This window comes from Scyliorhinus canicula, chromosome 24 (genome assembly GCF_902713615.1).
Source record: "Scyliorhinus canicula chromosome 24, sScyCan1.1, whole genome shotgun sequence".
NCBI classification, from domain to species: domain Eukaryota; kingdom Metazoa; phylum Chordata; class Chondrichthyes; order Carcharhiniformes; family Scyliorhinidae; genus Scyliorhinus; species Scyliorhinus canicula.
In genome coordinates, this window is record NC_052169.1 from 4,179,405 (window position 1) to 4,203,602 (window position 24,198).

The 24,198-nt window shown below is 42.0% G+C and overlaps 1 protein-coding gene across 2 annotated transcripts; it reads left to right on the plus strand.

Annotated features, from left to right (window-relative positions):
- On the plus strand, positions 1-24,198 carry prc1b (protein regulator of cytokinesis 1b). 2 transcript variants are annotated; one of them, XM_038784229.1, is made up of 14 exons: positions 1-242; positions 4,088-4,220; positions 4,975-5,097; positions 5,191-5,427; positions 7,656-7,826; positions 9,206-9,355; positions 10,992-11,139; positions 11,920-12,056; positions 12,292-12,387; positions 13,896-14,042; positions 14,542-14,652; positions 15,442-15,552; positions 16,868-16,979; positions 21,053-24,198. In XM_038784229.1, the coding sequence occupies exons 1-14, from the start codon at positions 229-231 to the stop codon at positions 21,079-21,081; spliced, it is 1,719 nt and encodes a 572-aa protein (XP_038640157.1). In that variant the 5' UTR covers positions 1-228; the 3' UTR covers positions 21,082-24,198. The 2 variants fall into 2 exon arrangements, with proteins under 2 accessions (XP_038640157.1, XP_038640156.1); XM_038784228.1 differs by having other exon boundaries at positions 229-242; positions 16,868-17,053.

Below are 24,198 nucleotides of genomic sequence, written 5' to 3' on the forward strand. Positions count from 1 at the left end.
CCGGGGGAGAGAGAGACAGCACCGGGACCGGGGGAGAGAGAGACAGCACCGGGACCGGGGGAGAGAGAGACAGCACCGGGACCGGGAGAGTCAGCGCTGAGAGAGTCACTCCGGGGCCCGGAGACACTGAGAGACAACAGCGAGAGGGAGAGACCGGGACCTGCACCGGGACCGGGCGGTTATTTGCCGGTTACACGGCGCCGCGGGAGGAGCGGCTCCAACTGCGGGATGATGAGGAGAAGGTGAGAGATCCCAGCCCCCAAATATACCCAAACCACTGCCCCCCCCCCCCCCAAACCACTGCCCCCCCCCCCCCCAAACCACTGCCCCCCCCCCCCCAAACCACTGCCCCCCCCCCCAAACCACTGACTCACCCCCCCCCCAAACCACTGACTCACCCCCCCCCCCCCCAAACCACTGACTCACCCCCCCCAAACCACTGACTCACCCCCCCAAACCACTGACTCACCCCCCCAAACCACTGACTCACCCCCCCCAAACCACTGACCCCCACCCTAAACACTGACCCCCCCCCCAAACCACTGACCCCCCCCCCGAACCACTGACCCCCCCCCCCCGAACCACTGACCCCCCCCCCCCCCAAGACACTGACCCCCCCCAAAAGACACTGAACCCCCCCCAGGACACTGACCCCCCCCCCCCCCCCCAGGACACTGACCCCCCCCCCCCCAGGACACTGACCCCCCCCCCCCAGGACACTGACCCCCCCCCCCCCCCCCCAGGACACTGACACCCCCCCCCCAGGACACTGACCCCACCCCCCCCCCCCCCCAGGACACTGACCCCCCCCCCAAGACACTGACACCCCCCCCCCAGACACTGACACACACACCCCCCCCCCCCCCAGACACTGACACCCCCCCCCCCCCCAGACACTGACACCCCCCCCCCCGCAGACACTGACACCCCCCCCCAAGGACACTGACCCCCCCCCCCCCCCCCCCCCGGACACTGACACCCCCCCCCCCCCCCCCCCCAGGACGCTGACCCCCCCCCCCCCCCCCCCCCAAGGACACTGACACCCCCCCCCCGGACACTCACCCCCCCCCCCCCCCCCCCCGGACACTGACACCCCCCCCCCCCCCAGGACACTGACCCCCCCCCCCCCCCCCCCCAAGGACACTGACACCCCCCCCCCCCCCCCCGGGACACTGACACCCCCCCCCCCCCGGGACACTGACACCCCCCCCCCCCCCCCCCCCCCGGGACACTGACACCCACCCCCCCGGTCACTGACACTTCCCTTACCCCCTCCCCCCTAAAAACCCCACTCCCGGATACTGAACACACACTCCCTGAACCCCTGGGACACATCCCTCCCCTAAACCCTGGAAAACACTGACCCCCTCCCCTAACCCCTGGGATACTGACCCCCCCCCCCCCCAAAACCGCCAGGACACTGACGACTCCCAGCCACCAAAGCCCCAGTTTAGACAGTTGGTATTAGCAATTTTAAATAAAGATATGTGTAATATTGAAGTTGTTGGGCTGAAGAAATTGAGTTTCTGGGAATTGATCCATTGGCAAAGATATTTGTAAATTTCACAGCAAGGCAGGAATTTGCTTAGACTGACATTTTCATTACTTTGAAATCGACCACAACTGAGGCTCCTTGTTTTGCTTTCTCTGAATTTGGAGACTGGAGTACTGTATCACAAATAGAAAATATTTTCATGTGAACTTGTGAATTCTTGACTGCTACATAACTATAATTGATATCTAAAAAGATTTCTGAATTCATAATGACTGCATAAGTAAACTGTAAACCACAGTGTATCCGGGGGCGATTGCGAAGTAAATATGATGCATCAAACATGCTTGTTTTGGGTTTTTCAACAGGACATTGATTTCACATTAAAATGTTGCCGAAAATTCACACAGGATTAATGGCCCTTATTCAACAGGCAAAATGTTTCCCTTGCCTTAAATTTGATTCTGTAGTTTCTCTCCTATTCCTCTTATGCCCTGTCTGAAATCATCTGTGCGGAGTCTGCACGTTCTCCCCGTGTCTGCGTGGGTTCCCTCCGGGTGCTCCGGTTTCCTCCCACAAGTCCCGAAAGATGCGCTGTTAGGTAATTTGGACATTCTGAATTCTCCCTCTGTGTATCCGAACAGGTGCCGGATTATGGCTTTTCACTTATTAATAAATACAAATTAACTTGGTGTCTCAGAATTACTTCCAATATTTTCCCCATCATGAGGTTAGACTGATTGGCCTGTAGTTTCCTAGTTTATCCCTTCTTGAATAATGGCACCACATTGACTATCCTCCGCCGGCACCTTTCCTGTGGCCAGAGAGGAATTGAAAACCATTGCCAGTGCCCCTGCTATTTCCTCACTTGCCTCGCTCAACAGCCTGGGATACATTTCATCTGGTCCTGGAGGATTGTCTATTTTTAAGCCTGACAGACCACACAAAACCTCCTCTCTGGTAATCTCTTTAATTTTATCACTGTCCTTCTCCCTGATTTCTATACCCACACCAGCCCTTTCACTAGTGAGCACTGACACAAAGTATTCATTTATAACCCTACCCATGTCCTCTGGCTCTACTCACAAATTACTAGTGTGGTCCTTAATGGGCCCTTTCCCTAGTTATCGTTTTACCCTTCATGTACTTGCAAAACAACTTTGTTTCTTCCTGCTAGTATTCTTTCATGTCCCCTTTTTGTTCTCCTAATTTCCATTTTAAATTCCCATTTGCACATTCTATAGGCCTCGCGGCTTCTGCTCTTGTGAGTTGGCAGCACGGTAGCATTGTGGATAGCACAATTGCTTCACAGCTCCAGGTTCCCAGGTTTGATTCCGGTTTGGGTCACTGTCTGTGCGGAGTCTGCACATCCTCCCCGTGTGTGTGTGGGTTTCCTCCGGGTGCTCCGGTTTCCTCCCACAGTCCAAAGATGTGCAGGTTAGGTGGATTGGCCGTGATAAATTGCCCTTGGGGTCCAAAATTGCCCTTAGTGTTGGGTGCGGTTGCTGGGTTATGGGGATAGGGTGGAGGTGTTGACCTTGGGTAGGATGCTCTTTCCAAGAGCCGATGCAGACTCGATGGGCCGAATGGCCTCCTTCTGCACTGTAAATTCTATGATAATCTATGAGTTGCTGAACGTTTAGAGAATTTTCTCTTGAGTTATTGGGGAGACCACAAACTTTGGATGTTTGGCACTGATTCTATTCTCCCTGGCCATGGTCTCTAATTGAAACAGACAACCTCCGCTTCCATTCCAAACTGAACTTTGACACCATATTGTCTCACTAAGATCAACAGTTCAAAGCTTCCTCTGTCTCCTGCTTTTTAACCTCAACATCTATCTTAGCTGTAACTCATCTAGGGTTTTCAAACCTCCAGATTCAACTGCTTGAATGATCTGACCAACTTTCCATCTTCTGTAAACATCAGCAGATCCAAAATTTTGGTGCCTGTCCCATATCCTGCATTAATTACTTCAGTTTTCCAATGCCTTCAGCATTAAATTTTAGCCCATCTTTTCATGGTCTTGCCACTCACCATCTCTGTAACTTCCTCCAGATCAATATCCTTTCCTTAAATTTGCATGGCCAAATTTTAAAATGTATTAGAAAAATAAATTATTTTACTCTTTGCACTGATCTTGCCAAAAGAGTGATTTTCAACCATTCAGATTGAACGCTTGCTCCTGGTTGAGTTTATTTGACAATTTTGGCACTTCTACGTTATTTCAGTAGTTTTTATCACAAATAAATACTGCAGGACGTTAGTCATCCCTCTCTCTGAACCTGTTTCTCCCATTGACAGTGTTGTCAGTGAAATAGAGTGGTCTAATCTGTCAGCAACAACAAATTGCTTTTTCACCTTCAGTCCCGCACTAAATGTTTAACGGTGTGATGAATACCTCTCTAACAGTGTGATGAATACTTCTCTAAGTGTGTGTGGTTTTCTAAAGAGTCTTTGTTGGATTTGAATTTTCTGTTTTGGTTTGAGATGCAGGCGAAATAAACCCTCTTCCGTTTTTGACATTTGTTATGTAGATTCATGCTGATATTTTGCTGTCACCAGAGAAATGAACATTTTCACCCCTCTTTACAGTGATGCACTGGCCACAGAGTCAGTGACCTGTCTCAATGCAGCACTTTCCCATCTGCGGAATATCTGGGAAGAGATAGGGATCCCTGAAGATCAGCGATTGCAAAGAACCGAAGTTGTGAAAAAGCACATCAAGGCAAGCAGCAAAAACATTTTTCAGAATTAATTACTTTCACTTAAACATTGTAAAATTCATCATGAGAAACTTCTGTCAATTCTTCCAACCTAAGTAGTTCTGGTATTGCTACAAGTTTTGGGTCTTTTGTTATTCTCTTGTTCCATAGTGACTCTTTACTGTATTATATCTGGTTAGACAATAGCAAAAACATCCCCATGTAATTTAAGCTGGATATTGTCTTTAATATGTTTTCACACACGGTCCCTTTCCAAAGGGAAGATTGAAAGTTAGTGGAAATGGGTGAAATAAAAATTACACTCAATCTTTAAGCTACTTTATTTGGTAACATCATGGAAATATGCAGAATTGTAGGTGTTATAATATATCACCTTGACTTAATTACAGATTCTTTCACAATTTTTAAATGTGTTGTACTTCATTTAACATTTCCTGATCAGCTTTCTGAGTTTCAGAAGAACTAATTCTCTGCTGATGTAACTTGCATCCCAGACTTTGCTGGCTGACTGTGTTTGTCTTTCTTTCATCTGTGGGGTGTGGCTTTAAACAATACAATCCTGTCAATATTAATTGGGCCATCATTTATATTTGGCATACAATAGAGCATGGGCAAATTGGACCATGCGAACATTGCCTTTGCTGCCTACGGTCTGTCCTTGTAAAAAGCAAACAATGAATTCACCTAAAATCCAAATGTAGCTGATTCCCAAATCTAAAACGTGCCCAGTATTTATCATCCTCCATTTCCACATAGGGCTTATTGGATATGATGATTGCAGAGGAAGAAAATCTGAGGCAGCGGCTGAAAAAGAGTATTGATATGTGCCAGAAGGAATTACATGCTGTATGTCAGGAACTCAACTTGGCTGTATGTATGGTAAGAGGAAGTTTCATCAGAAATCGGCTGTTTTTGAATAGGAGGTTGGGGAAAGGCAGACCTCTTATTAATGTTTCAAACTTGTACTGGCAGCCTGAAGATGAAGATTGCACAATGCTACAGCTGGAGAAAGATCTGCGAACACGGTTAGAGGTCCTCCTGAAGGAGAAGAAAGAGAGGATGCTGAAATTGAAGTGCCTTAAAGAACAAGATGAGGAGCTTTGTGATATTCTATGTAGAACAGTTTACCCCATTGATGCTGACACTGTTCCTAGTCTTGAACAACTTGATGTGTTTCGTGAGCATATTGCTTCACTTAATGTGGAAAAGGTAAAGAGAAATTTAAGATATCTATGCAGAGTTAACTACAGAATTTTGTAAATTTGCATTCAACCAATTTACCAAATGTGCTATTTTTGAAATTCCCTATTCCCAAAATTTTTGATTCTTGGCTGCCCAATAATTTACAGTCACCAGGTTTGTAAGTTGAAACACAATTACTGTTTATTTTTAACAGAAATAAAGATGAAATATCCAGTAATAACGGCAAACTAATCTACTATCCCTCCACTGTACTGTCCCACTCTCTATCCACACAAGACAGACAGAGGGGGTGGAAAGGTGTAAAAATAATGAGGATTAAGAAAAAAAGGATAATAGTCCTTCCTTTCGGTGTTGAATTCTTTTCAGGAGGCTGTCCTCCTAGCACGCTAAGTGATCAAAGCCACCGGTGTACAGTTAGTGATGGTCTTCTTGCAGGAACATTCATTCAGTACTTATAGGCAGTAGGATTTATTCTGGAGAGATACTTTAGCCTTTATTAAACTGGGCCTTCAACCCAAAGGTGCACCTTTGAGTCTACTTCTCTTAAGACTCTTTGTCTCGCATCAAACCCAGCTTCCAGTCCGAATTTTAATCTCAATCCTTTGCGATGTCAATAAAACAACACCCTGCCTTACTGGAGAAAATGATGAGTTCTGACACTGGATTTTTAGAGAGACTTCATCTTCTCCGAAAGAAAATCAGAGATGCTTCTTCCAGCTTCTGAACCGAAAGTGAAATTAAAACAAAACAGCCTTACTGAGGAGAAAGAAACACTCCAGAGAAATACGGACCAATCACCAAGAGATACTGGCAAAGCCAAGCATTTCAATTCAGTTCATTGGCCTCCACCAAGTCAGTCAAACTGAGTCATCACTGATTTCTCCAACTTGAATTAAAGGCAATGTCTGCATTAAAGTCACAGGCCCATTAATCATCCATGGGTAAAAATTGTAATAGCAAAAAACAAAAGAAAGGGAAAAATAAGGGAATAAATAGGGTTTGAACCAGAGGACCCTTGCGTTTCCCCATGACCTGAACTTCCGAGTCTAAACCCGCTGGTGCAAAGAGATGATCCTTATAAATAGGGGTTGACAATGATGTGGAGCTGAGCTTAAAATGTTGTCTAAACTGACTCCAAATCCTCCGCGTGGACACCACTACCGGACCCAAGGTAAATTTTGCAGGGGAAAATGGAATCAAGGCAGTTACCAAGGCAACCCAATCTAGAACCACTCCATCTGCTCCCATATAGCATTCAGACCCTTGAGCCACGCCAGTACTTTATCAATATTAGCTGCCCAGTAATAAAATAACAAACTGTCTCTGAAGAAATGCCCTACAAATCCTCAGGGTCTGGCCTGCCAAAAGGAAGGAAACTATCATCTAGTGACTCTAGCAAAGAACAATTTGAGGAGACACTGAAAATAAGAAACCTCAGAAGGACATTTATTTTAACCGTCTGAACCCTTCCCCGAGGACAAGTAGAGGTCATCCCACTTTTGAAAACCAGTTCTAACCCCATTAACCAGACTAGTTTAATTAATGAAGTGAGGCCCAATAATGGGCCACCAGAATTCCTAGATAACAAAAGCTAGATCTGGCAAGGCAATATCCCTGGGGGATTCACTGGAAAGTGAAATTCAACTTATACCCTGCCAAAACTCCTAAGTAGCTTCAATGGAATGAATATTTTAACATGGTAGGTGACTGATCAAGTTGGCTGCTGTATCCTGGATGTTGTCAAGCTTGAGTGATGTTGGAGCTGCACTCATTCGGGTAAGTGGGCAGTGTTTCATCACACCCTGACTTGTGCCTTGTAGGTGATGGACAAACTTTGCGGTGTCGAAGATGACTTGAAGCAGAATTCCTCACCTCTGATCCCTATAGTCAGTGTTTAAATGGCTGGTCCAGCCAAGCCTCTGGTCAATGGTAACCCCTTAGGATGTTTTTCTGGGTAAAAGTGATGTAATTAGGTGATGTAATTAGGTGATGTAGAGATTGGGCATGATTTAATTCAATGGTAGAACAGGTTCAAGGGGCTGAGTGGCCTAACCCTGTTCCAATGATATACGCTTCCTATTTCTCATCATGATAGAGCATAAAATAATACAGAACTATTTAATCTATGATACAAATCATCAGCCTGCACGCTATAAATTAAACTTGTGTGATGTTCATGTACTGCAGGTAAGGAATCTGACTTAAGTTCCCTAATGGACCTATCTTGTTTTTAGGAACGCAGAAGGGCTGAGTTTGTTGAAACAAAGAAAGAAATAATTCTTTGTATGGAGGAACTTGATCAACTTCCAGATACCAGCTTTGAGAGAGATATTGTGTGCGAGGATGAGGATGCTTTCTGTCTGTCCAATGAGAACATTGTTGGTCTGAAAACACTGCTTCAACAGGTTTGTAAATGAAATTGTGTTAGGATTGCATCTCTGGGGAAGCATTCATATCCTCAGAACATCTCCAAATCCTTCAGTTAATTGTTTTTAGAAGTATTGAAAAATGTACCGAATCCTATAAGTAGCTGTGATATAAATTAGCAGTTTGTTTTTGGACATATTTAATAGGAATAAATGTGGATTTCTTGCTGAATTGTGCTGTTATATCTTTGATCACCTAACCAAGGAGATGAATCGGAATGATAGACATAGATGGATTGCCAATTTCTTGTCCTAATTTTGCTAACATATCAAGGCCAGTAAAGGATAACGGTCGTAGTGAAATGAAGCAATTTCTGTCTTGCACCCAGCTTGATTCCCACTTTGTAAATTCAGTATACTTGTTGCAAGCTACGATTGCCTGACTTTTTCTAGACATTTGCTTTAACCTGATATGTTTGCAGTGGGCATCCATTTTAAATTAGAAGAGATTTGTGCCATGTCTGTTCAGACTGAATCCCTTTGAGGTTAGTGCAGCAAGTTAACTGTCTCTCAGCCATTCCATAAGACTATCATTCTATTTGTGGAATTGGTTCATCAGTTGCTGTTTCATTTATCTTTTCCTCCAGTTAGTCAATATTCCTGTCAAAGCAAATCTTGACTTAACATCTTTTTACAATCTGTTAAGAAGAAACTTGGCTCATTTCCGGGAAATTAAATCTAAGATTGCATTTATCAAACATGAGGATTGCTGATGCAAACCAGCAATCATTTAATGAGCGCAAGCTACTTGATATAATGTGAGCGATAGCAGGTGTAGACCATACAGCTCATTGAGCCTGTTCTGCCATTCAGTATAATCTTGGCTGATCTTAAATGCAAACTAATTAATTTCCACTCCCTTAACCTGTCCGTTTGCCTTAATTGGCAACTTGTAGTCTGGAAAGCATTCAAGCTTGTTTCTAGAATTTGAGTACAACGATTTAGAAGCTTAGAATTTGAATTTAAAAAATATTCATTAATGGGATGTGAGTGCTGGTGTATTGTCCACATTTGTTAGTGTATGGATTACATTTGATCTTATTGGGCTTCAGAATCTGGATTCAAATCCAACTAAATTAGTGTTGTCTTTTGCTGATTGTAATTGTATTACATAAACTGAACCTGGGGTAGCCTTAAACAAAAACAAAACATTCCCTAATTCAGTATTAACAGGCATTGAGTTGACAGTTCAAAAACGTTGAAGTTTAAATTCTGCTTTTTTGCAGTGATGCAAATAAGTTGTTGAATGTTGTGGAAATATTGCCCATATGTTGTCTGCTGTAACTAAGGGCTTTTACTTTATATTGCATTCTGAATGATCTATTATATCTGATTGAATGTGATGCCTATTTCTCTAGCTGGAGGTGAAAAGAGCTCAGAATGAGATTAAATGCTCAGAGCTGCGAGATCAAATAATTAACTTATGGGACTGGCTGCAGGTTTCCTGTGAAGAGCGTGATGCTTTCTCTGTACACATGGTTGGTTCCAGAGCGAAGACTATGCAGGCAGTAAGTATCTGAGTTAGCTGTTGAAACTTTGAACATTAAGCTAGAATTTGTCGAAATAATGGTGAGGCTAATTGCGTTCTGTTATCCATGCTGATGTGCTACAACAACTTTGGGCGAGGACCAAACAGTTAAATGTGAATATCCAAAAGTTGTTCTCAATGCTGTGCAACTTGACAGAAAAAGCATTTTGCTGACTACCTCACTAGCATGAATATTATGAAATTTCTGTACCTGTGCAGTAGATACAAACTAATCTGGTCAGATATTTATTGTTAGTAATTAGAAACCCACACCCTTTTAATTGGAAATAATTAATCACATCAACCTTCCTGGCACTGAACTATTAGAAGAGAGATTTTATAAAAGTTGAATTAAAAATGATTTTCCTTTGTCTTTCTTTATCCGATCTTAGTGTCATTTTGTTCTGTAATTGATCTGACATTGAATTCACCCTCTGAGGGCAGCACGGTGGCGCGGTGGGTTAGCCCTGCAGCCTCCCGGCGCTGAGGTCCCAGGTTCGATCCCGGTTCTGGGTCGCTGTACTTGTGGAGTTTGCACATTCTCCCCGTGTTTGCGTGGGTTTTGCCCCCACAACACAAAGATGTGCAGGGTAGGTGGATTGGCTAGATTAAATTGGCCCTTAAGTGGAAAAATGAATTGGGTACTCTAAATTTAAAAAGAGAAGAATTCACCCTCTGGTCCTTTCTGTTGCAATATTTCCTAATCCTTAAATCCTGTTGGTTAAGGAGGTGACTTGTTTCTTGCTCTTTTTCTCACTACGCTCTCAGCAACTTTATGGATAAACTTATCCAGAAGCAAATGTAATTAATAAAGGGTGCCATTAAACGTTCTGCTACGATGAAAATCTGGTCGAATAGCATATGGATTATGTGATACCTTATTTTTAAAGCCATTCAGTGTTCAGCACCTTGGAAAATGAATTTCAGATATATTAACTATTTGCATGTTAATATTTGTAGAGTGAAATCTCAAATCCTTGCAACTTTCAAATCTTTTACCAAATATGCTGTTCCCATTGATGGCACTTGCCCATATCTCGTGTCACTGTACAGCTGGGTCCATTAAACAGGGATCAGACTTCCCTCCCCTCTCAACTTGCATACCCACTCTCGGGCTGTTTAGCACAGGGCTAAATCGCTGGCTTTGAAAGCAGGCCAGCAGCACGATTCGATTCCCGTAACAGCCTCTCCGAACAGGCGCCGGAATGTGGCGACTAGGGGCTTTTCACGGTATTTCATTTGAAGCCTACTCGTGACAATAAGCGATTTTCATTTTTTTTTCATTTCTTCCTCTTCACCACCCCCCCACGCCAAGCAGCAGCCATTCACACTGAGATCAGTTAACAATGTATCAAAAATCTCAAGACCTAAACTGCGTGATTACTTTCATCATGTTATGACAGCTAGCTATTATTTGATAACACAACATATTTGTCAGTGTAACACCCTGTCTCACAGTACGTAGATTTGCTTTTAAAAAAAAATTGATCTAATTAAGAATTTCTATTCAACGATTTAAAAAAAGTAGGGATCTTTAGATTCCATTCGATATTTTGTTGGGAGCAATCCAGATTGCTGAATTGAATCCGTTATAAGAAACGTGTGTTGTGGTCCAGTTGCAGGCAGAATTGGAGCGTCTGGAGATATTCAAACAACAGAACATGAAAAATGTGATTGAAGCAATCAGACAAGAGGTGGCAACATACTGGGAGAAATGTTTCTTTAGTTCTGCACAGCGGCAAGCATTTGCTCCATTTCACGATGGTTTGTTTCAATTTTCACTTTATTCCAAATAACATGGGTATTTAATCAGTTTAATAGCAGGTAGGACACAGGCCTGGTGTCTGGAATGTTGTACCTGCTTTCTTTTCTGTTAGTATTCCCATGAGCTGGACACATCATAATAATTCTGATTTGGATATGGATACTGCAACATTTGTTAACTGCATCAGTTGGGATGTGTTGCTTTCTCCTGTTTTATTTGTACATTTTTTGGGAAGGTGGAGGAGAAAGGTAATTGCAGAAAACTGATTGGAGGATAGATGTTTCATGAAGTAAAGGTTTGTTGTAAACACAATAATTGGAGAAATGTTTAAGATTAGATCATTCCGATTCCGCCACACTTAAATGAATATTTCAGCCATGCTGTAGTCAGGCTATTATGCTTGAAATATTTAACAATTGCCTCTTGGTTAGTCTCCATGCACAGCTGGCTGTCTGCCAAGATTTGTGCATTTTCACATCTGCTTCCAATTGGCACATTGACTGAAGTACCTGTCCAGTGGGGGCGGGGTGGAGAATGTTAGCATCCTCTTTTAGTTTTAGCAACTTATCTGTGTGTGAAGCAAATTCATTATTCCTGTGTTGCAAATTGAGTGGATTAAACTTTTATCAAATCATTGAGAAATTGCAAAAAGCAATTGGGTTTGTACATTTTAAATCTCTTCAAATTGCAACTTGAAATTCAACATTATTGTTGAAACTTAGCTTAGATTGGTGCCATATAAACTACTGGATTTGATCTGGGGTTTTTTAATTCTCAAGAGGACTACACAGAGGACTTATTGCAGCTGAATAATCGGGAGCTCAATCGACTAAAACAGTATTACCAAGCACACCAGCAGCTGTTTGAGGGTGTCTGGAAGTGGGAAGAAAATTGGAAGCTTTACCTGAGCTTTGAGGTGAGAAGCCAACATTTCTATACAGTAGGACTTGGATCCTGTTGCTATGATTACTGTTTTAAGCAGATTGTACTGTCTATTTTCCTGTTACTCAAACTCCTACTACTGATGGAGTTCCTGATAAAGCAACAAGATTCGATGCTCATCTTGTTGCTCAAACCCACAGTTGAGCAGCTCGTTTAACCAGGTTGAAAGAGACGTTGAATGTGAAAATATTTTAAAATTGTTCTTGCAGAAGAAAGCAGCAGACCCAAACCGCTTCGCCAATCGAGGGGGAAATCTGTTAAAAGAAGAGAAGCAGAGAACAAAGCTTTACAAAATGCTGCCTAAAGTATGTAACAAAATGTGTCTATGTTTTGAATATCATATAAAAGCTATGGTTCACATGATTATTCAAATAATAGCACGAGAGTGATACTCTTTGATACCCGTTATCAATGTTATAGCAGTTCAATTCGCTGACTGCATGCTTTATTTAAGCAGAGTCGTTGATGTGATTTTAAACACTCATTCAAAACTCTAAAGTTAGGGTATCTGCTGAATGAGGCTCATTCTGATTTAATAATCTTTATTGTCACAAGTAGGCTTACATTAACACTGCAATGAAACTACTGCGAAAAACCCCGAGTTGCCACACTCCGGCGCCTGTTCGGGTACACTGAGGGAGAATTCAAAATGTCCAATTTACCTAACAAACACATCTTTTGGGTCTTGTGGGAGGAAACCGGAGCACCCGGACGAAACCCACCCTCAACTCAGGAAACAATACTAACACCTAGTTTTTAAAATCTGCAGACATAGGGACGGGAGCAGACTAAACATCCCCTTAAACCTGTTGTGTCATTTAATTAGATTATGGTATTTCCTTTCACCTGACTTTGCATATCACCTGCAGTAGAATATCCCCTTATCAAATAAGCCTACATATCTGTCTTGAAATTTTCATTTGACTTTACATCGGCAACCTTTTGGGAGAGTTTCACATTTCCACCATCCTTGTGTGCTGGCTGGTTTAATTCCTGAATGCCCCAGCTCTATTTTTTGTAATCTAGTATACCCAGCAGAACAAATAACTTTTCTCTATCTATCCTATATTGCATCCTTTTATCATTTGAAACGGTGCAATTATATCATTCTCAGCCATCTAAACTCCAGAGAATAATAGATGGGTTTATACAGTCTGTTCTCCATAGTTTAAACCCTTTCTCCAGGTCAGTAAATCTATGATGTACCCCTCTAAAGCCAACTTGTACTCAATGCAGTGCCCAGAACAGACTACAAAGTTCAAGTGAAGACTAACTAGGGCTCTACAACTGATCTCATTCCTTGTTTTCCAACCACCTTATCATAAAAGCCAACATTTCATCAGCGTTTTTGTACCTATGCACCTGCTTTGTGATTTGTGTACCTAGTTACTTAAATCACCTTTCCTACTCCAGGGACTCCAGTCTTTAGCCACTAAAATATTTCAGTTACTTTGCCTTGGATGTAAAGGAGGTTGCCTCGCTAAAGCTAAGCAACAATATCTGGGGAGAGAGCAGCGCAGTGGGTTAGCCCTGCTGCCTCGCTGCTCTGAGGTCCCAGGTTCGATCCCGGCTCTGGGTCACTGTCCGTGTGGACTTTGCACATTCTCCCCGTGTCTGCGTGGGTTTCTCCCCCACAACCCAAACAGATGTGCAGGTTAGGTGGATTGGCCACGCTAAATTGCCCCTTAATTGGGTACTCTAAATTTATATTAAAAAAACAATATCTGGAGAGGCTGGACAATATTTCAGTTAAATCTATAAAAGGAACTTTATGCTTTGTGAAAGGGAATTAACAAATTGCTGTTTACTTTAGCTGGAGGAAGAGTTGAAAGTTCAGATTGATGCTTGGGAGCAAGAGCATCATTCCCAGTTTCAGGTCAATGGACAGAATTTCATGAGTTATGTGACAGAGCAATGGGAGCTGCATAAATTGGGAAAAGAGCGAGAGAAACAAGAACGGGTGAGGTCAAACTTAAATTTAACTTTGTTCTTGCTTATGCTGTTAAACAATATGGGTTGTTTGATTTATCCGTGGATCTTTGCCAGTGTTGCCCTTTGGGAAGGGTTGCAGATAAACAGTTCCCTCCCTTCTGCAAACTGATTGCAAATCTGCAAAAGTGCTGACGACAAAGTGAATGCTACACATGTACTCTGCCACTAGACCTATATATTTAACAGCCAATGTTGTCTGGCACGTCTTCAATGAATTGATCCAAGGCTTTCCTTGAGAGTTTCAACAGCTCTTTTTCTGAGGCTTTTTAAACTCCTGTGGAATACCCAGTCTTCAGAGTGAAGGAATCTGTTTCCACTGAACCGGATGTTTAGAAAACAGACGCTCATTCGTGCCTCTTCGGCATATCTATCATAGAAGCCAAAGATGATCAGATATTGTATAAATATGCCATGCAATGACAGCAGGTATGTAATTGGGAAATAACAGGATATTGTCTGCATTGCAGCAACTGAAAAAGAGCAAACTAATTGAAGAGGAAATGCTGTATGGAAGTGCCCCAAAAACTCCAAGCAAGCGAAGGCTTAATACTCTAAACACCCCAGGAAAATCACGGAAGGTAAAGAGCATTCAAAAGCTGTTGTTGTCTGGACCTTATTGACCGCACACTGGATGCACATTCACTATTCTCATTTTTGGAAATTACTTATTCCCACAAACCAGTTGATGATCATCATTGACTGCTTTGACGTGGGCTACATATTCGTATCTTCCATAATAATGGCTACTGGTAAAGGTTCTGAGTTTGCATCTATCTGACTCACCGAGTCTGCTATTGGGTCGGTAATAGCAAGAGACCCAAATTTTGATTGAACCCATCTTGTGAGTTTTGAGTGAATCACTTAATATTACTCTGCATAGCCGAGGTCTCAGGTTCGATCCCGACTCTGAGACACTGTCCGTGAGGAGTTTGCACATTCTCCCCCTGTCTGCGTGGGTTTCGCCCCCACAACCCAAAGATGTGCAGGGTAGGTGGATTGGCCACGCTAAATTGCCCCTTAATTGGAAAAGAAAATAATTGGGTATTCATTTAAAAAAAAATATTACTATGCATTTCTCCCAAATGTCCACAGTCATCGATTGTTAAAATTTATGTTTCCCATTGTGGCAGTGGAAAATTAGGGTGTTCTGCATGTTTATTGAAAAGTTGCACAGCATGGATCATACAAGAGCACAGTTTGCTTATTCTGTATTGCTTCTGCTGAGCTACAATTCTAAGCTTTGGATGTGTTTTAAATGCAAATTCTGTGTTGCCACTAAACTCTAGTTTGTGCTTGATGTGCTGTTGCCCTTTCTGCTGCACAGTCCCATGCATTAATATTTCCTCCTTTTTCCGGCTTTGTCTCAGCTAAATGGTACGTCGATCGCCAGTGCCACCCCAAACAGCACCCTTCGCTCTGCCATTGGCGGTAGCATCTGTTACTCACCCATCTCCCGACCCCCACTGTCTGGACGCAAGGTCAGTCACCAGTCTGCATGTTTTATTTTGCTTTCTCGGTAAATACGCAGCCAGGTGCTTGTTTATGATTGTCATCACAATAAAAGGATTCACTGCCTCCAATTATTGCAATATATTCTGAATTTTAAAAATATTTGACAATTACAAAAGCTATTTTTCTGTTTGTGCCACTGCTATTCTCTACCTCGGGTTAAGACTCTGGAGCGATATAATTTTCAAATACCGGCGGCGGAATTCTCCGAAACCATTTCCAGTGGGAAAACCGGTGTGAAACCCGCCAGCTGTTCCAGCACGATTCCCATCGCAATTTTCCCACATTTGGTCATTTATTTGGAGCCGGAAAAGTGAAAGGCGCTGGCAAGCCTGGTCTCAGAAATCGAGGCACTGTTTTTAAAGGGTCCCCTAATCTGAGTGTGCAGGGTCCCTCCCCTCCTCAAACACCCCAAGGATCACTGGCATCAGGATCCTCCCAAAGGGTCTCTAGCCATGCCTCACCCCTTCTAGCTGGCATCAGTGCCCCAAGTGAGCGCCACACTGCTATGGGATCGCCAAATGACAGCCCCCTCAATTTAAGTTCTCTTCTACCCCCACTGCAACGTGGCTCTGCCCCCCTTCAGGTCCTGCCCCTTGGCACCCTGGCATTGCCAGTCACTGCTTTGTCCCTGACCACCCAGGGGCTCCAATGGCTTCCGAGCCCTGCCCCCAGCATGGTTATCGTATCTGCTCTGTTGTTGGAGAGCAGTAGTGATTCGTGCTGTGGGGGGCAGAGAATCCCAGGAGCCGGGAGATAACGCCATGGCGGCGGAAAATCAAGGAGCCTCGGATGCGGCTGTAGCAGCAAAGAATCCCAGGAATTGGGAGATACAGCCGTGTGGGGTGGGGGTGGGGGAATCCCAGGAGCCATGGATGCCAGCTGTAGCAGCAAAGAATCCCAGGAACTGGGAGATACAGCCGTGGGGGCGGAGAATTCCAGGAGCCAGAAGATGCCAGCGTTGAATGGTTTGAGAAAATTTAAATGCTGATTCAAATATGCTCACCTGGTTTGTGCCCAGCGATGGTGTAAACCAAATCACGTCTGGTGCCACGGACTGCGCGCACCGTTCGACATCTGACGCGAACCCTTAGGGTCTCATCGGCTATTCTCTGCACGATGTGGTCAGAAAATCGCCCCCGCTAACTTTTTATTTGTTTTACCTAGTCTTTGCTAGGGGGAGGGAAGGAAATTGAATACAAAAAGTGCTTCATTAGTAACTGACATTAATGATGTTGTCTTCAGTATTTCCAATCTAACTCTCTCCTTCCTACTTTTTTTTAGCCAGGACAATCTGTGCGTACACCAGGATATTCTGCTACAAAGCCCCCACGTTTCGCTCTCATTGAAAGGAACAAAGAGAATATTTCTCACCTAAATGCAACATCAATGAGTGGTGCGTCCACCGCCTCCACCCCACAGCATAATCTCAGCGTAAATTCAGTTGCCACCACTTATTCTGAGTTTGCGGTAATTTACTTTTTTGCAGTCATCTACCAATCACTGTGGCAGCACACAGTTGGTGTTGGAGGTCATGGGATAGGTTTGGGAAGTAGAATAAAGTTTTCCGCCTCGTTCATGAAAAAGGAGAAAGAACTGCCGTGTAGAATTGAGTATTTTACATATTTATTTCAAATCATTAATATCTCAGATTTCACAGCTTATTAGCTGACCAGTTTGTAGGTAGAATGATCTGGATGATGCCTATGATGAATATTGTATTTGTAGTATGCCCTGTGAGTAATGGAAATGCAGTTTCCATTCTCCCGTTTGGCTTCAGTTTTAGTGCTACTTATTTCCTAGAATTCCAGCTCTGCTTCTAACCTGCAGCTTGTTTCAGTGGTGTTGCGCAGTGCCAGTTAAATGTTCGATTATTTCTATGCACATTTACTGCTGTTGCTTGACATGAAACCCTGCTGGACAATTTGCTAATATAGTAAATCAGTCCATATCTATAGCTCTTCGCAAACCGTTTATTGTTTTCTGACTATTTAGTGAGAGACTTTCCACCCCCAGCTTCTTAGAGGGCACAGGTTCAAAATAATGGTCAAATGTAATAGAAGTGAGAATACTCTTTCACCCATATGGTGGTTGGAGTGTGGAATTAACTTTCTGAAAAGGGAGTAGAGGCAGGTACAGGTACAATCCGGGCATTCAAAAGGAATTGGATTGCTATCTGAAAATAGATCCGGGGATACGGCAGGACAGTGGGATTAGGTAGAATGCTTTTTTAGCGAACCAGTGCAGACTTGATGGACCGAATGGTCTCCTGCACTGTAATGATTATGATTCTGTAGATTTATTTTAATGGTGTTGAACATTGTGTAAATGGTAAAACTGGTGTGTTCTTAGCTTATTGAGTTGAGAGACCTTGGTTAGAATGAGTTTGCAGTAAATAATCCTTCTTCTCTCAGTTGCTATTGGAATCCTGATAATTTATTTTATTCTGTGTTTGTAGATGGATTTGGCTCCACAGTAGGAGCCTGCACAATTATACAGCAGCACTTTCAAGGTCGGTATGGTAATCCACCATTAAGGGTTTCCAAACTTGTAGTCAGCACTAGAGCCTTAAAACCATTAACTACACAGTCCTGTTCTCATAGCTGCAGTTTCAATGTGCTCTAATACACGTTCGCTGTGATTAGAAAGATTTATTAAACTGAGTTCACATAATTCTTCACTAGCTGAGGATCAGGCACCTTAACCTGAAACGCATATTTGTAACTAGAGGCATTAATACACTGAGACTAACGCACAAAGCATCCTATGTACAATGACTTCTTTAACAGCTAGTCCGGATTGCAAAACGGGATGGGAAATTGCAAGTGTTTTTGTTTATTACCCATTAGTTTTCAGATCTCTTTTGACATAATTTACTGTATTCCCAGCTAGGACAGTTGAATATTAAATTGGAGTTCATAGTTCCTGACTGTGTGCTGCCATTTTGTTTTCTTGTTTGCTGATTGTTTAAGGCATGCTTGCATGAAAGCTGTTTTATTTATATTGTTTCGCTCTTCATCTGCTTAGTTATTTGCCATCCCAATTTAGCATCCATACTCGAAGGCTATCTTTACCCCAATGCTTTCAAGACCACAGCAGTAATTATCCAATAATACCTTAACCTCTCCCATTTTTTTGGATCCTCTGACATGTGATTCCGATGATGGGGGGGGGGGAAAAATATTTTGACCTTTTATTAATCATTAAATTAATCAGTTGTACAACATGATAGAAGTGAAGATGTGCACAGAACCGGTGCACAGTTATGTGCAAAATTTGTGTGCTTGAAATATTGTCTATCTTTACAAATTCCCGTCAAATTTGTACTCGTGCTGCTTTTGGGAAAGGATCGCTGTGATATTATTGTAGATGATGCACTGTTTCTATCTACACGCATGGATTTATTGCCTCTTGACGGCAATATTCCGTTTCATATGTCAACTGAACGCCATGATGACTCTTGCTGGTAGGCAGCTGACCTGCTTTTGCAACCCGTGTGTGCCAAGTGGAGATGATCGGTGACCAAGAGTCACTTTTCCCTTTGCTCTGTTTCTATTTACTGTTTTCTGTCTGCTTCCCTTCACCTCAGCTGATAGTGTAGTGTGTGGGAAAATTATAACTGCACACTAGCCAATCCTAGCTTTGTTTTCTTTGTTTTGCCTGCCTGACGTGCGTCTCTCCTGTTTCATTCTGTGCACTGAGCATGTATCAAGCCAGCGTAAATGTTGTTTATTTTTCATTTGACTAAATCAGCATTTCAAATCTGTTACTTTCCAAGGTAGGTATATCGGTACAGTTGTAATACTTTATTCTGAAGAAACACAACTCCCAGGGATTGGTAGATGGCACTGCTTTCATGGTCAATTTGCTTGTAATGTTTGGGTAAATTGAGCACCTGCAAAGACTGCAGTTTTTCTACTGTATTTCCATCTTTGCTTCACAACTGAATTTTTTGCTTTTCGACTAATGCAATGTCAATCCAATACAGCAAATGATTTGAGCTATAAGCAACGATTGGAGAACTAAAGGACTATTGTTTAAAATATCACAAAAACACCTATCCATTCCTCGGGTTCTTTGTCATTCAAATGCTTCAGTTGTTTGAGGCAGTGAATCACTAATAGATTCCAAAAGTGCTTCAGTCAACTGATCTCCGTCAGGGTGTGACTGTAGCGATGCTGTATTGATAATGTTCGGGTATAGGGAGGGCAAAATCAGGCTGGATCCCTCTCCCTTGAACAAAAGAGCACGAGATAAGTCAGCCCCTTGAGACTGTTCATCGATTAATCAATTAATTAGATCAACTGTGATCAAAATCTCAAATATTTTTACCTGTCCTCCAGAGAATTCTGGATTTCCATCACTCTTTCCTGTGGAAAAATTGCTTCCTGATTTCATTCCTGAAAAAAAAATGCTGTAATTTTAGATTAATGCTTCCTTGTTCTACCTGAGGAGACAGCTTCTTTGTATCCTTTCTACCAAAACCTTCAATTGTTTTAAGCGCCTCAATCAAATTAGCCCTCCACCGTCTTACCTAAAGATATAAACTTCCTGTCGTCCTAATTTAGTCCCTGATATAATTCTGGCCAATCTCCTCGGTTACCTCTCCAGTGCAATTCGATCTTGCATGTTATTTAAGAAGAGGCAGAGGAGACCAGTATTAGTGGGTAAAGGAAATGGAGGTTATACTAGAATTACAATTGAAGTCCCTTTAGCTCCCCCAATCAAATTTTTGTTAAATGTGGAGTTTGCAATATTGGATTCACAATGTTTTGTGTTATCAGTAATGGAGTAAATTTAACCATACTATAATCCTGTTTCTTCTTGTCAAGTGTAAACGGTGTAGTCACCGTTACTCTTCCATACTGGTGTATTTAAGGTTTTCAGCATTTCCTGTTGCTATACAATTTGTTCTACACGTGTTATTCGCCTATTGGTTTCCCAGTGGATCCATATTTTCCAAACAATCTGATTTCTCCTACTGTATTTTAATGTGCTGCAAGATTAGGTGTATTGTTCCCCAACTTTCTCAAATAATTGCTTCAGTTTAGGTAATGTTTTGGGAGCTTTGACGAAGCATGTTTGTAACTGTGGTGCGAGAGCATCGGTGAGAACTTTGAATCCGACCTACACTGCAAACAAAGCTGTACCTAATAAAACGCATTGTGTTTTGGGTCATGGCATTTGCTGCTTTCCTGATCGTAAAGTATTAGTATCACACACCGTGTTTTCCCATTTGCCAGCTTTTGTTTTTTTTTTACTTCTGATACTTGACATGAGTTCTATCAATGCTTCCCTATCAAAATGCTGGAATGTCTGCTGGAATAATGGGAAAGGTTTTGGGTGTTTTTTGTTTTGAAAATTTGCTTGCTGAATGGCATATCTTCAAAATATTCCAGAGATAGTGTGTCCTTCTGAGTATATTTGAACTTAATCTGTCAACCTTATGTCTCTGCTTTCCTTTTTCAGCGAGAACTTTCAAAAGCTTCCAATATTGATTGTCGATCACGAATTCTCAACTCGACAACCACCAACATCCCTACCTGAGCTCGTGGCAACAAACCAGTGGGGAGCTAGACTGCTTTGAAATGAAAGAATTCATGTGCACAAAATGAAGTCTGTGTATACTGTATACATGTTCAAAAGAGCTGACATGTTGGGATATATTACTTCAAACCCTAACCCTAATTATGTGAAAAATGCTACAGATGAACAGGAGTGAAAATGAAAAGCTTTACTGTTGCTATGCAGCCTGAATAAGGCATCGCCAAAATGGGGAAAATTAGTGAACGTGGACACTATTTTAGATGTGTTTTAATATAAAGAATTTCAGATCTTCCCATTCAATAGCTCTAACCTTGAGATTAATGGCAAAATACTAGTATTCCAGATGCTTCAAAGTCACTTTCTGGGGCAGCACGGTGGTGCGGTGGGTTAGCACTGCTGCCTCACGGCGCCGAGGTCCCAGGTTCGATCCCGGCTCTGGGTCAATGTTCATGTGGAGCTTGCACATTCTCCCTGTGTTTGCGTGGGTTTCACCCCCACAACTCAAAGATGTGCAGGATTGAACACGCTACATTGCCCCTTAATTGGAAAAATTAATTGGGTACACTAAATTTTTTTTTAAAGCCACTTTCTGGAAATCTCTTGGGAAGGGAGGAAGGAGAAGGATAAATGGTCTGAAGTTTACAGGGTTCAACTACAAAAGTATTTTGATCCACAAAACTGTCTTGTCCAAGTTCAGTTTTAAGTACTGTACTTTTTCATGTGTAATTTATGCCACTGCTCTTTAAAATTGCAATTATCAATTTTTGATCATAGATCTTTCTAATCCAGTTATCTTGCAGCTTCAGAGGGGTCTGAATTAAGCTGCTGTAGCTCCCTGTTTCATTCTAAATGAGGAAAACCCCCCAATGCCTTCACTCTGGTGCTATTCGACGTGTTTGTGTGGAATACTAAACTTAAATGAAACCTTACCAAGAACCTAAGAAAACAATCTCCACATAGCCTGTAACTGTTTACTGTATTTAACCTCCCCTTGTATCGCTTAGCGATGGAACCACTCCAGTGCCAACTACATAATTGTGAATTAAATTATGTATTTGTTCATGTGGCAAGTGAAGATCTCAAGATTATTCCAAATCGGACCTTGCATTTTTATTCAATGTTGACATCTAATTGGCTGTAAATTTCATAACCTACCCCATGTTCCATCTGGTTGCTTTTTTCACCTAATCACATGGGTTTTATCATTTTTAATTGTATCTAGTTTTAAATATTTTCTGCACATTTAAATTGTGTAAATATTCTTAAGCTAATCATGGAAATTTGCACCTTTTTATATTTTCATTTATTTATTCATGCGTTGGCCGTTGCTCTTTCATTTAATAATTTACAGATTTGCTGTAAAATAGTTTTAAGGGTGGTCAGAGGGACCATTAAACACTAACCATAATTTCATAGTATGCTGCAGCATTTGTTTAGGTAGTTGCCCCTGAGTAGTGTATTATTGCTTTCTGGAATGGCATTATTTTATCTGCTATTTGAGAAGATTCTTGTTGTTGGTACATGTTGCATAGTCTTCCTATATTTGCCTTTATGGCTTTAGGTACTGCATTTCTTCAACCTTGGAGTGAAGAATGTTCAATCCTAGCGCAGGTTTTAATTTCTATTTAGGTTAAATGGGAAGGAGCACCTAGTTGGAGCTTTTTCTTTTGTTTGAGTAATCACTTTTATTTTCCAAAAAAAGTATGTTAAAATCATTTGTTCCTTTTCTGACTTAGTAAATCCCTATCACATTGGCTCTGGACATCACGAGGGAGCTTTCCGTTGACTCCCAGAGGTTAAATAGGTACCATCATTTCAGACTTGGCCCAGAGCTGAGCTGGACAGTGCTGGGAAGCACCATGTGCAACTGCTCTGTGATGCTGGGCGGGTGGGGGTGCCGTGCCTGACCCTGATATGGCCAGAAATCAGGTTATTAAATGTGTTAATAATCTTAATGTATGACATTTGTCAGCTGATGTGTGTACTAAAAATTAGGATGTAAAAATTCACATTTTAGCTTGAATTCCAAATTTTCTTGCCATCCCATTCACAACTGCGGATAGGTCACGAACATCAACGGATGTTGACCATTCTTCTTATTGTCATTTAATGTAGTCTCATTTAGAATGTAAGAAAAAGCAACAGATCATTTAGCAGAAGCTGTTGCTAAAAGGCCCACATCTGGAATGATCACTGGCCCTTGCTCTTCAGATGCTGGTGGTGTTACAGTGGTTGATAGTTTTATTCTGTTCTGCCCATATTTCACTGTTCTAGCGCAAATTGAGAAATTTGAAAGTTTTGAAAACAATATAAAAGAATACTTTGAAACACTACTCTCTCCACTTCCCTTCCCCCTGAATTATTTATAATAATTTGCCAAAAGCTTCCTGTACCCGTTCATGAAAAATAAATCACAGGGCCTTAATAATTTTGAACATTTTATGTTTTGAATATTCAAATCCAGAGCTGACTACCACGGGAGGAATCTGTAGGCAAGATGGACAAACAAAATTAGTGCTTTTGGATTGCAATATCTCTATGCGTCCAGAAATCTCTGTTTTAACCCAAAATCTATTGAACTAAATTGTTCAGATATGCTCCTGCTAGCAATTAGAAAGTTGGACACCATCTTCATTTAAAAATATTGGAGTGTCTTTTTGTAACGTCTGTTATCGTCTAATATAAGGAGTTGACATGGTACCAGGTTCAGATACTGGCCTGTGCTGAATTGGCCAATTTCAGCCTGTGGGGGGTGGTGGAAACCATCACTGGTTTCGGTGGCCCCGCCAAAGAAAAGGGGATGTAATGAAATCAAACCAGACTATCCAGTAACTCTTAAAATATGTTAATGACAGGTTTTCACCTCCCCACATTATTATGCAGCAGAACCTGAGCAATTGAAGGGCTTGCAGGTCCCATTGAGCTCTAAGAACAAGGTGGGAGAAATATTTTTAGGTGACTTAAAAAAGCTGTAAATGTTAGCATTGAACACAAATATATCCGTATTCTGCCTTTGGTTTAATCATTACTGTACAGTGCTATGTAATAAACGTTCAAATTGAAACTCC

What these genes read in the sequence shown, in the direction of transcription:
- prc1b (XM_038784228.1), top strand. An exon ending in CCCCAGGAAAATCACGGAAG is followed by an intron (nt 14,653 to 15,441) that starts GTAAAGAGCATT and finishes GCTTTGTCTCAG; the next exon opens with CTAAATGGTACGTCGATCGC. An exon ending in CCACTTATTCTGAGTTTGCG is followed by an intron (nt 17,054 to 21,052) that starts GTAATTTACTTT and finishes TTCCTTTTTCAG; the next exon opens with CGAGAACTTTCAAAAGCTTC.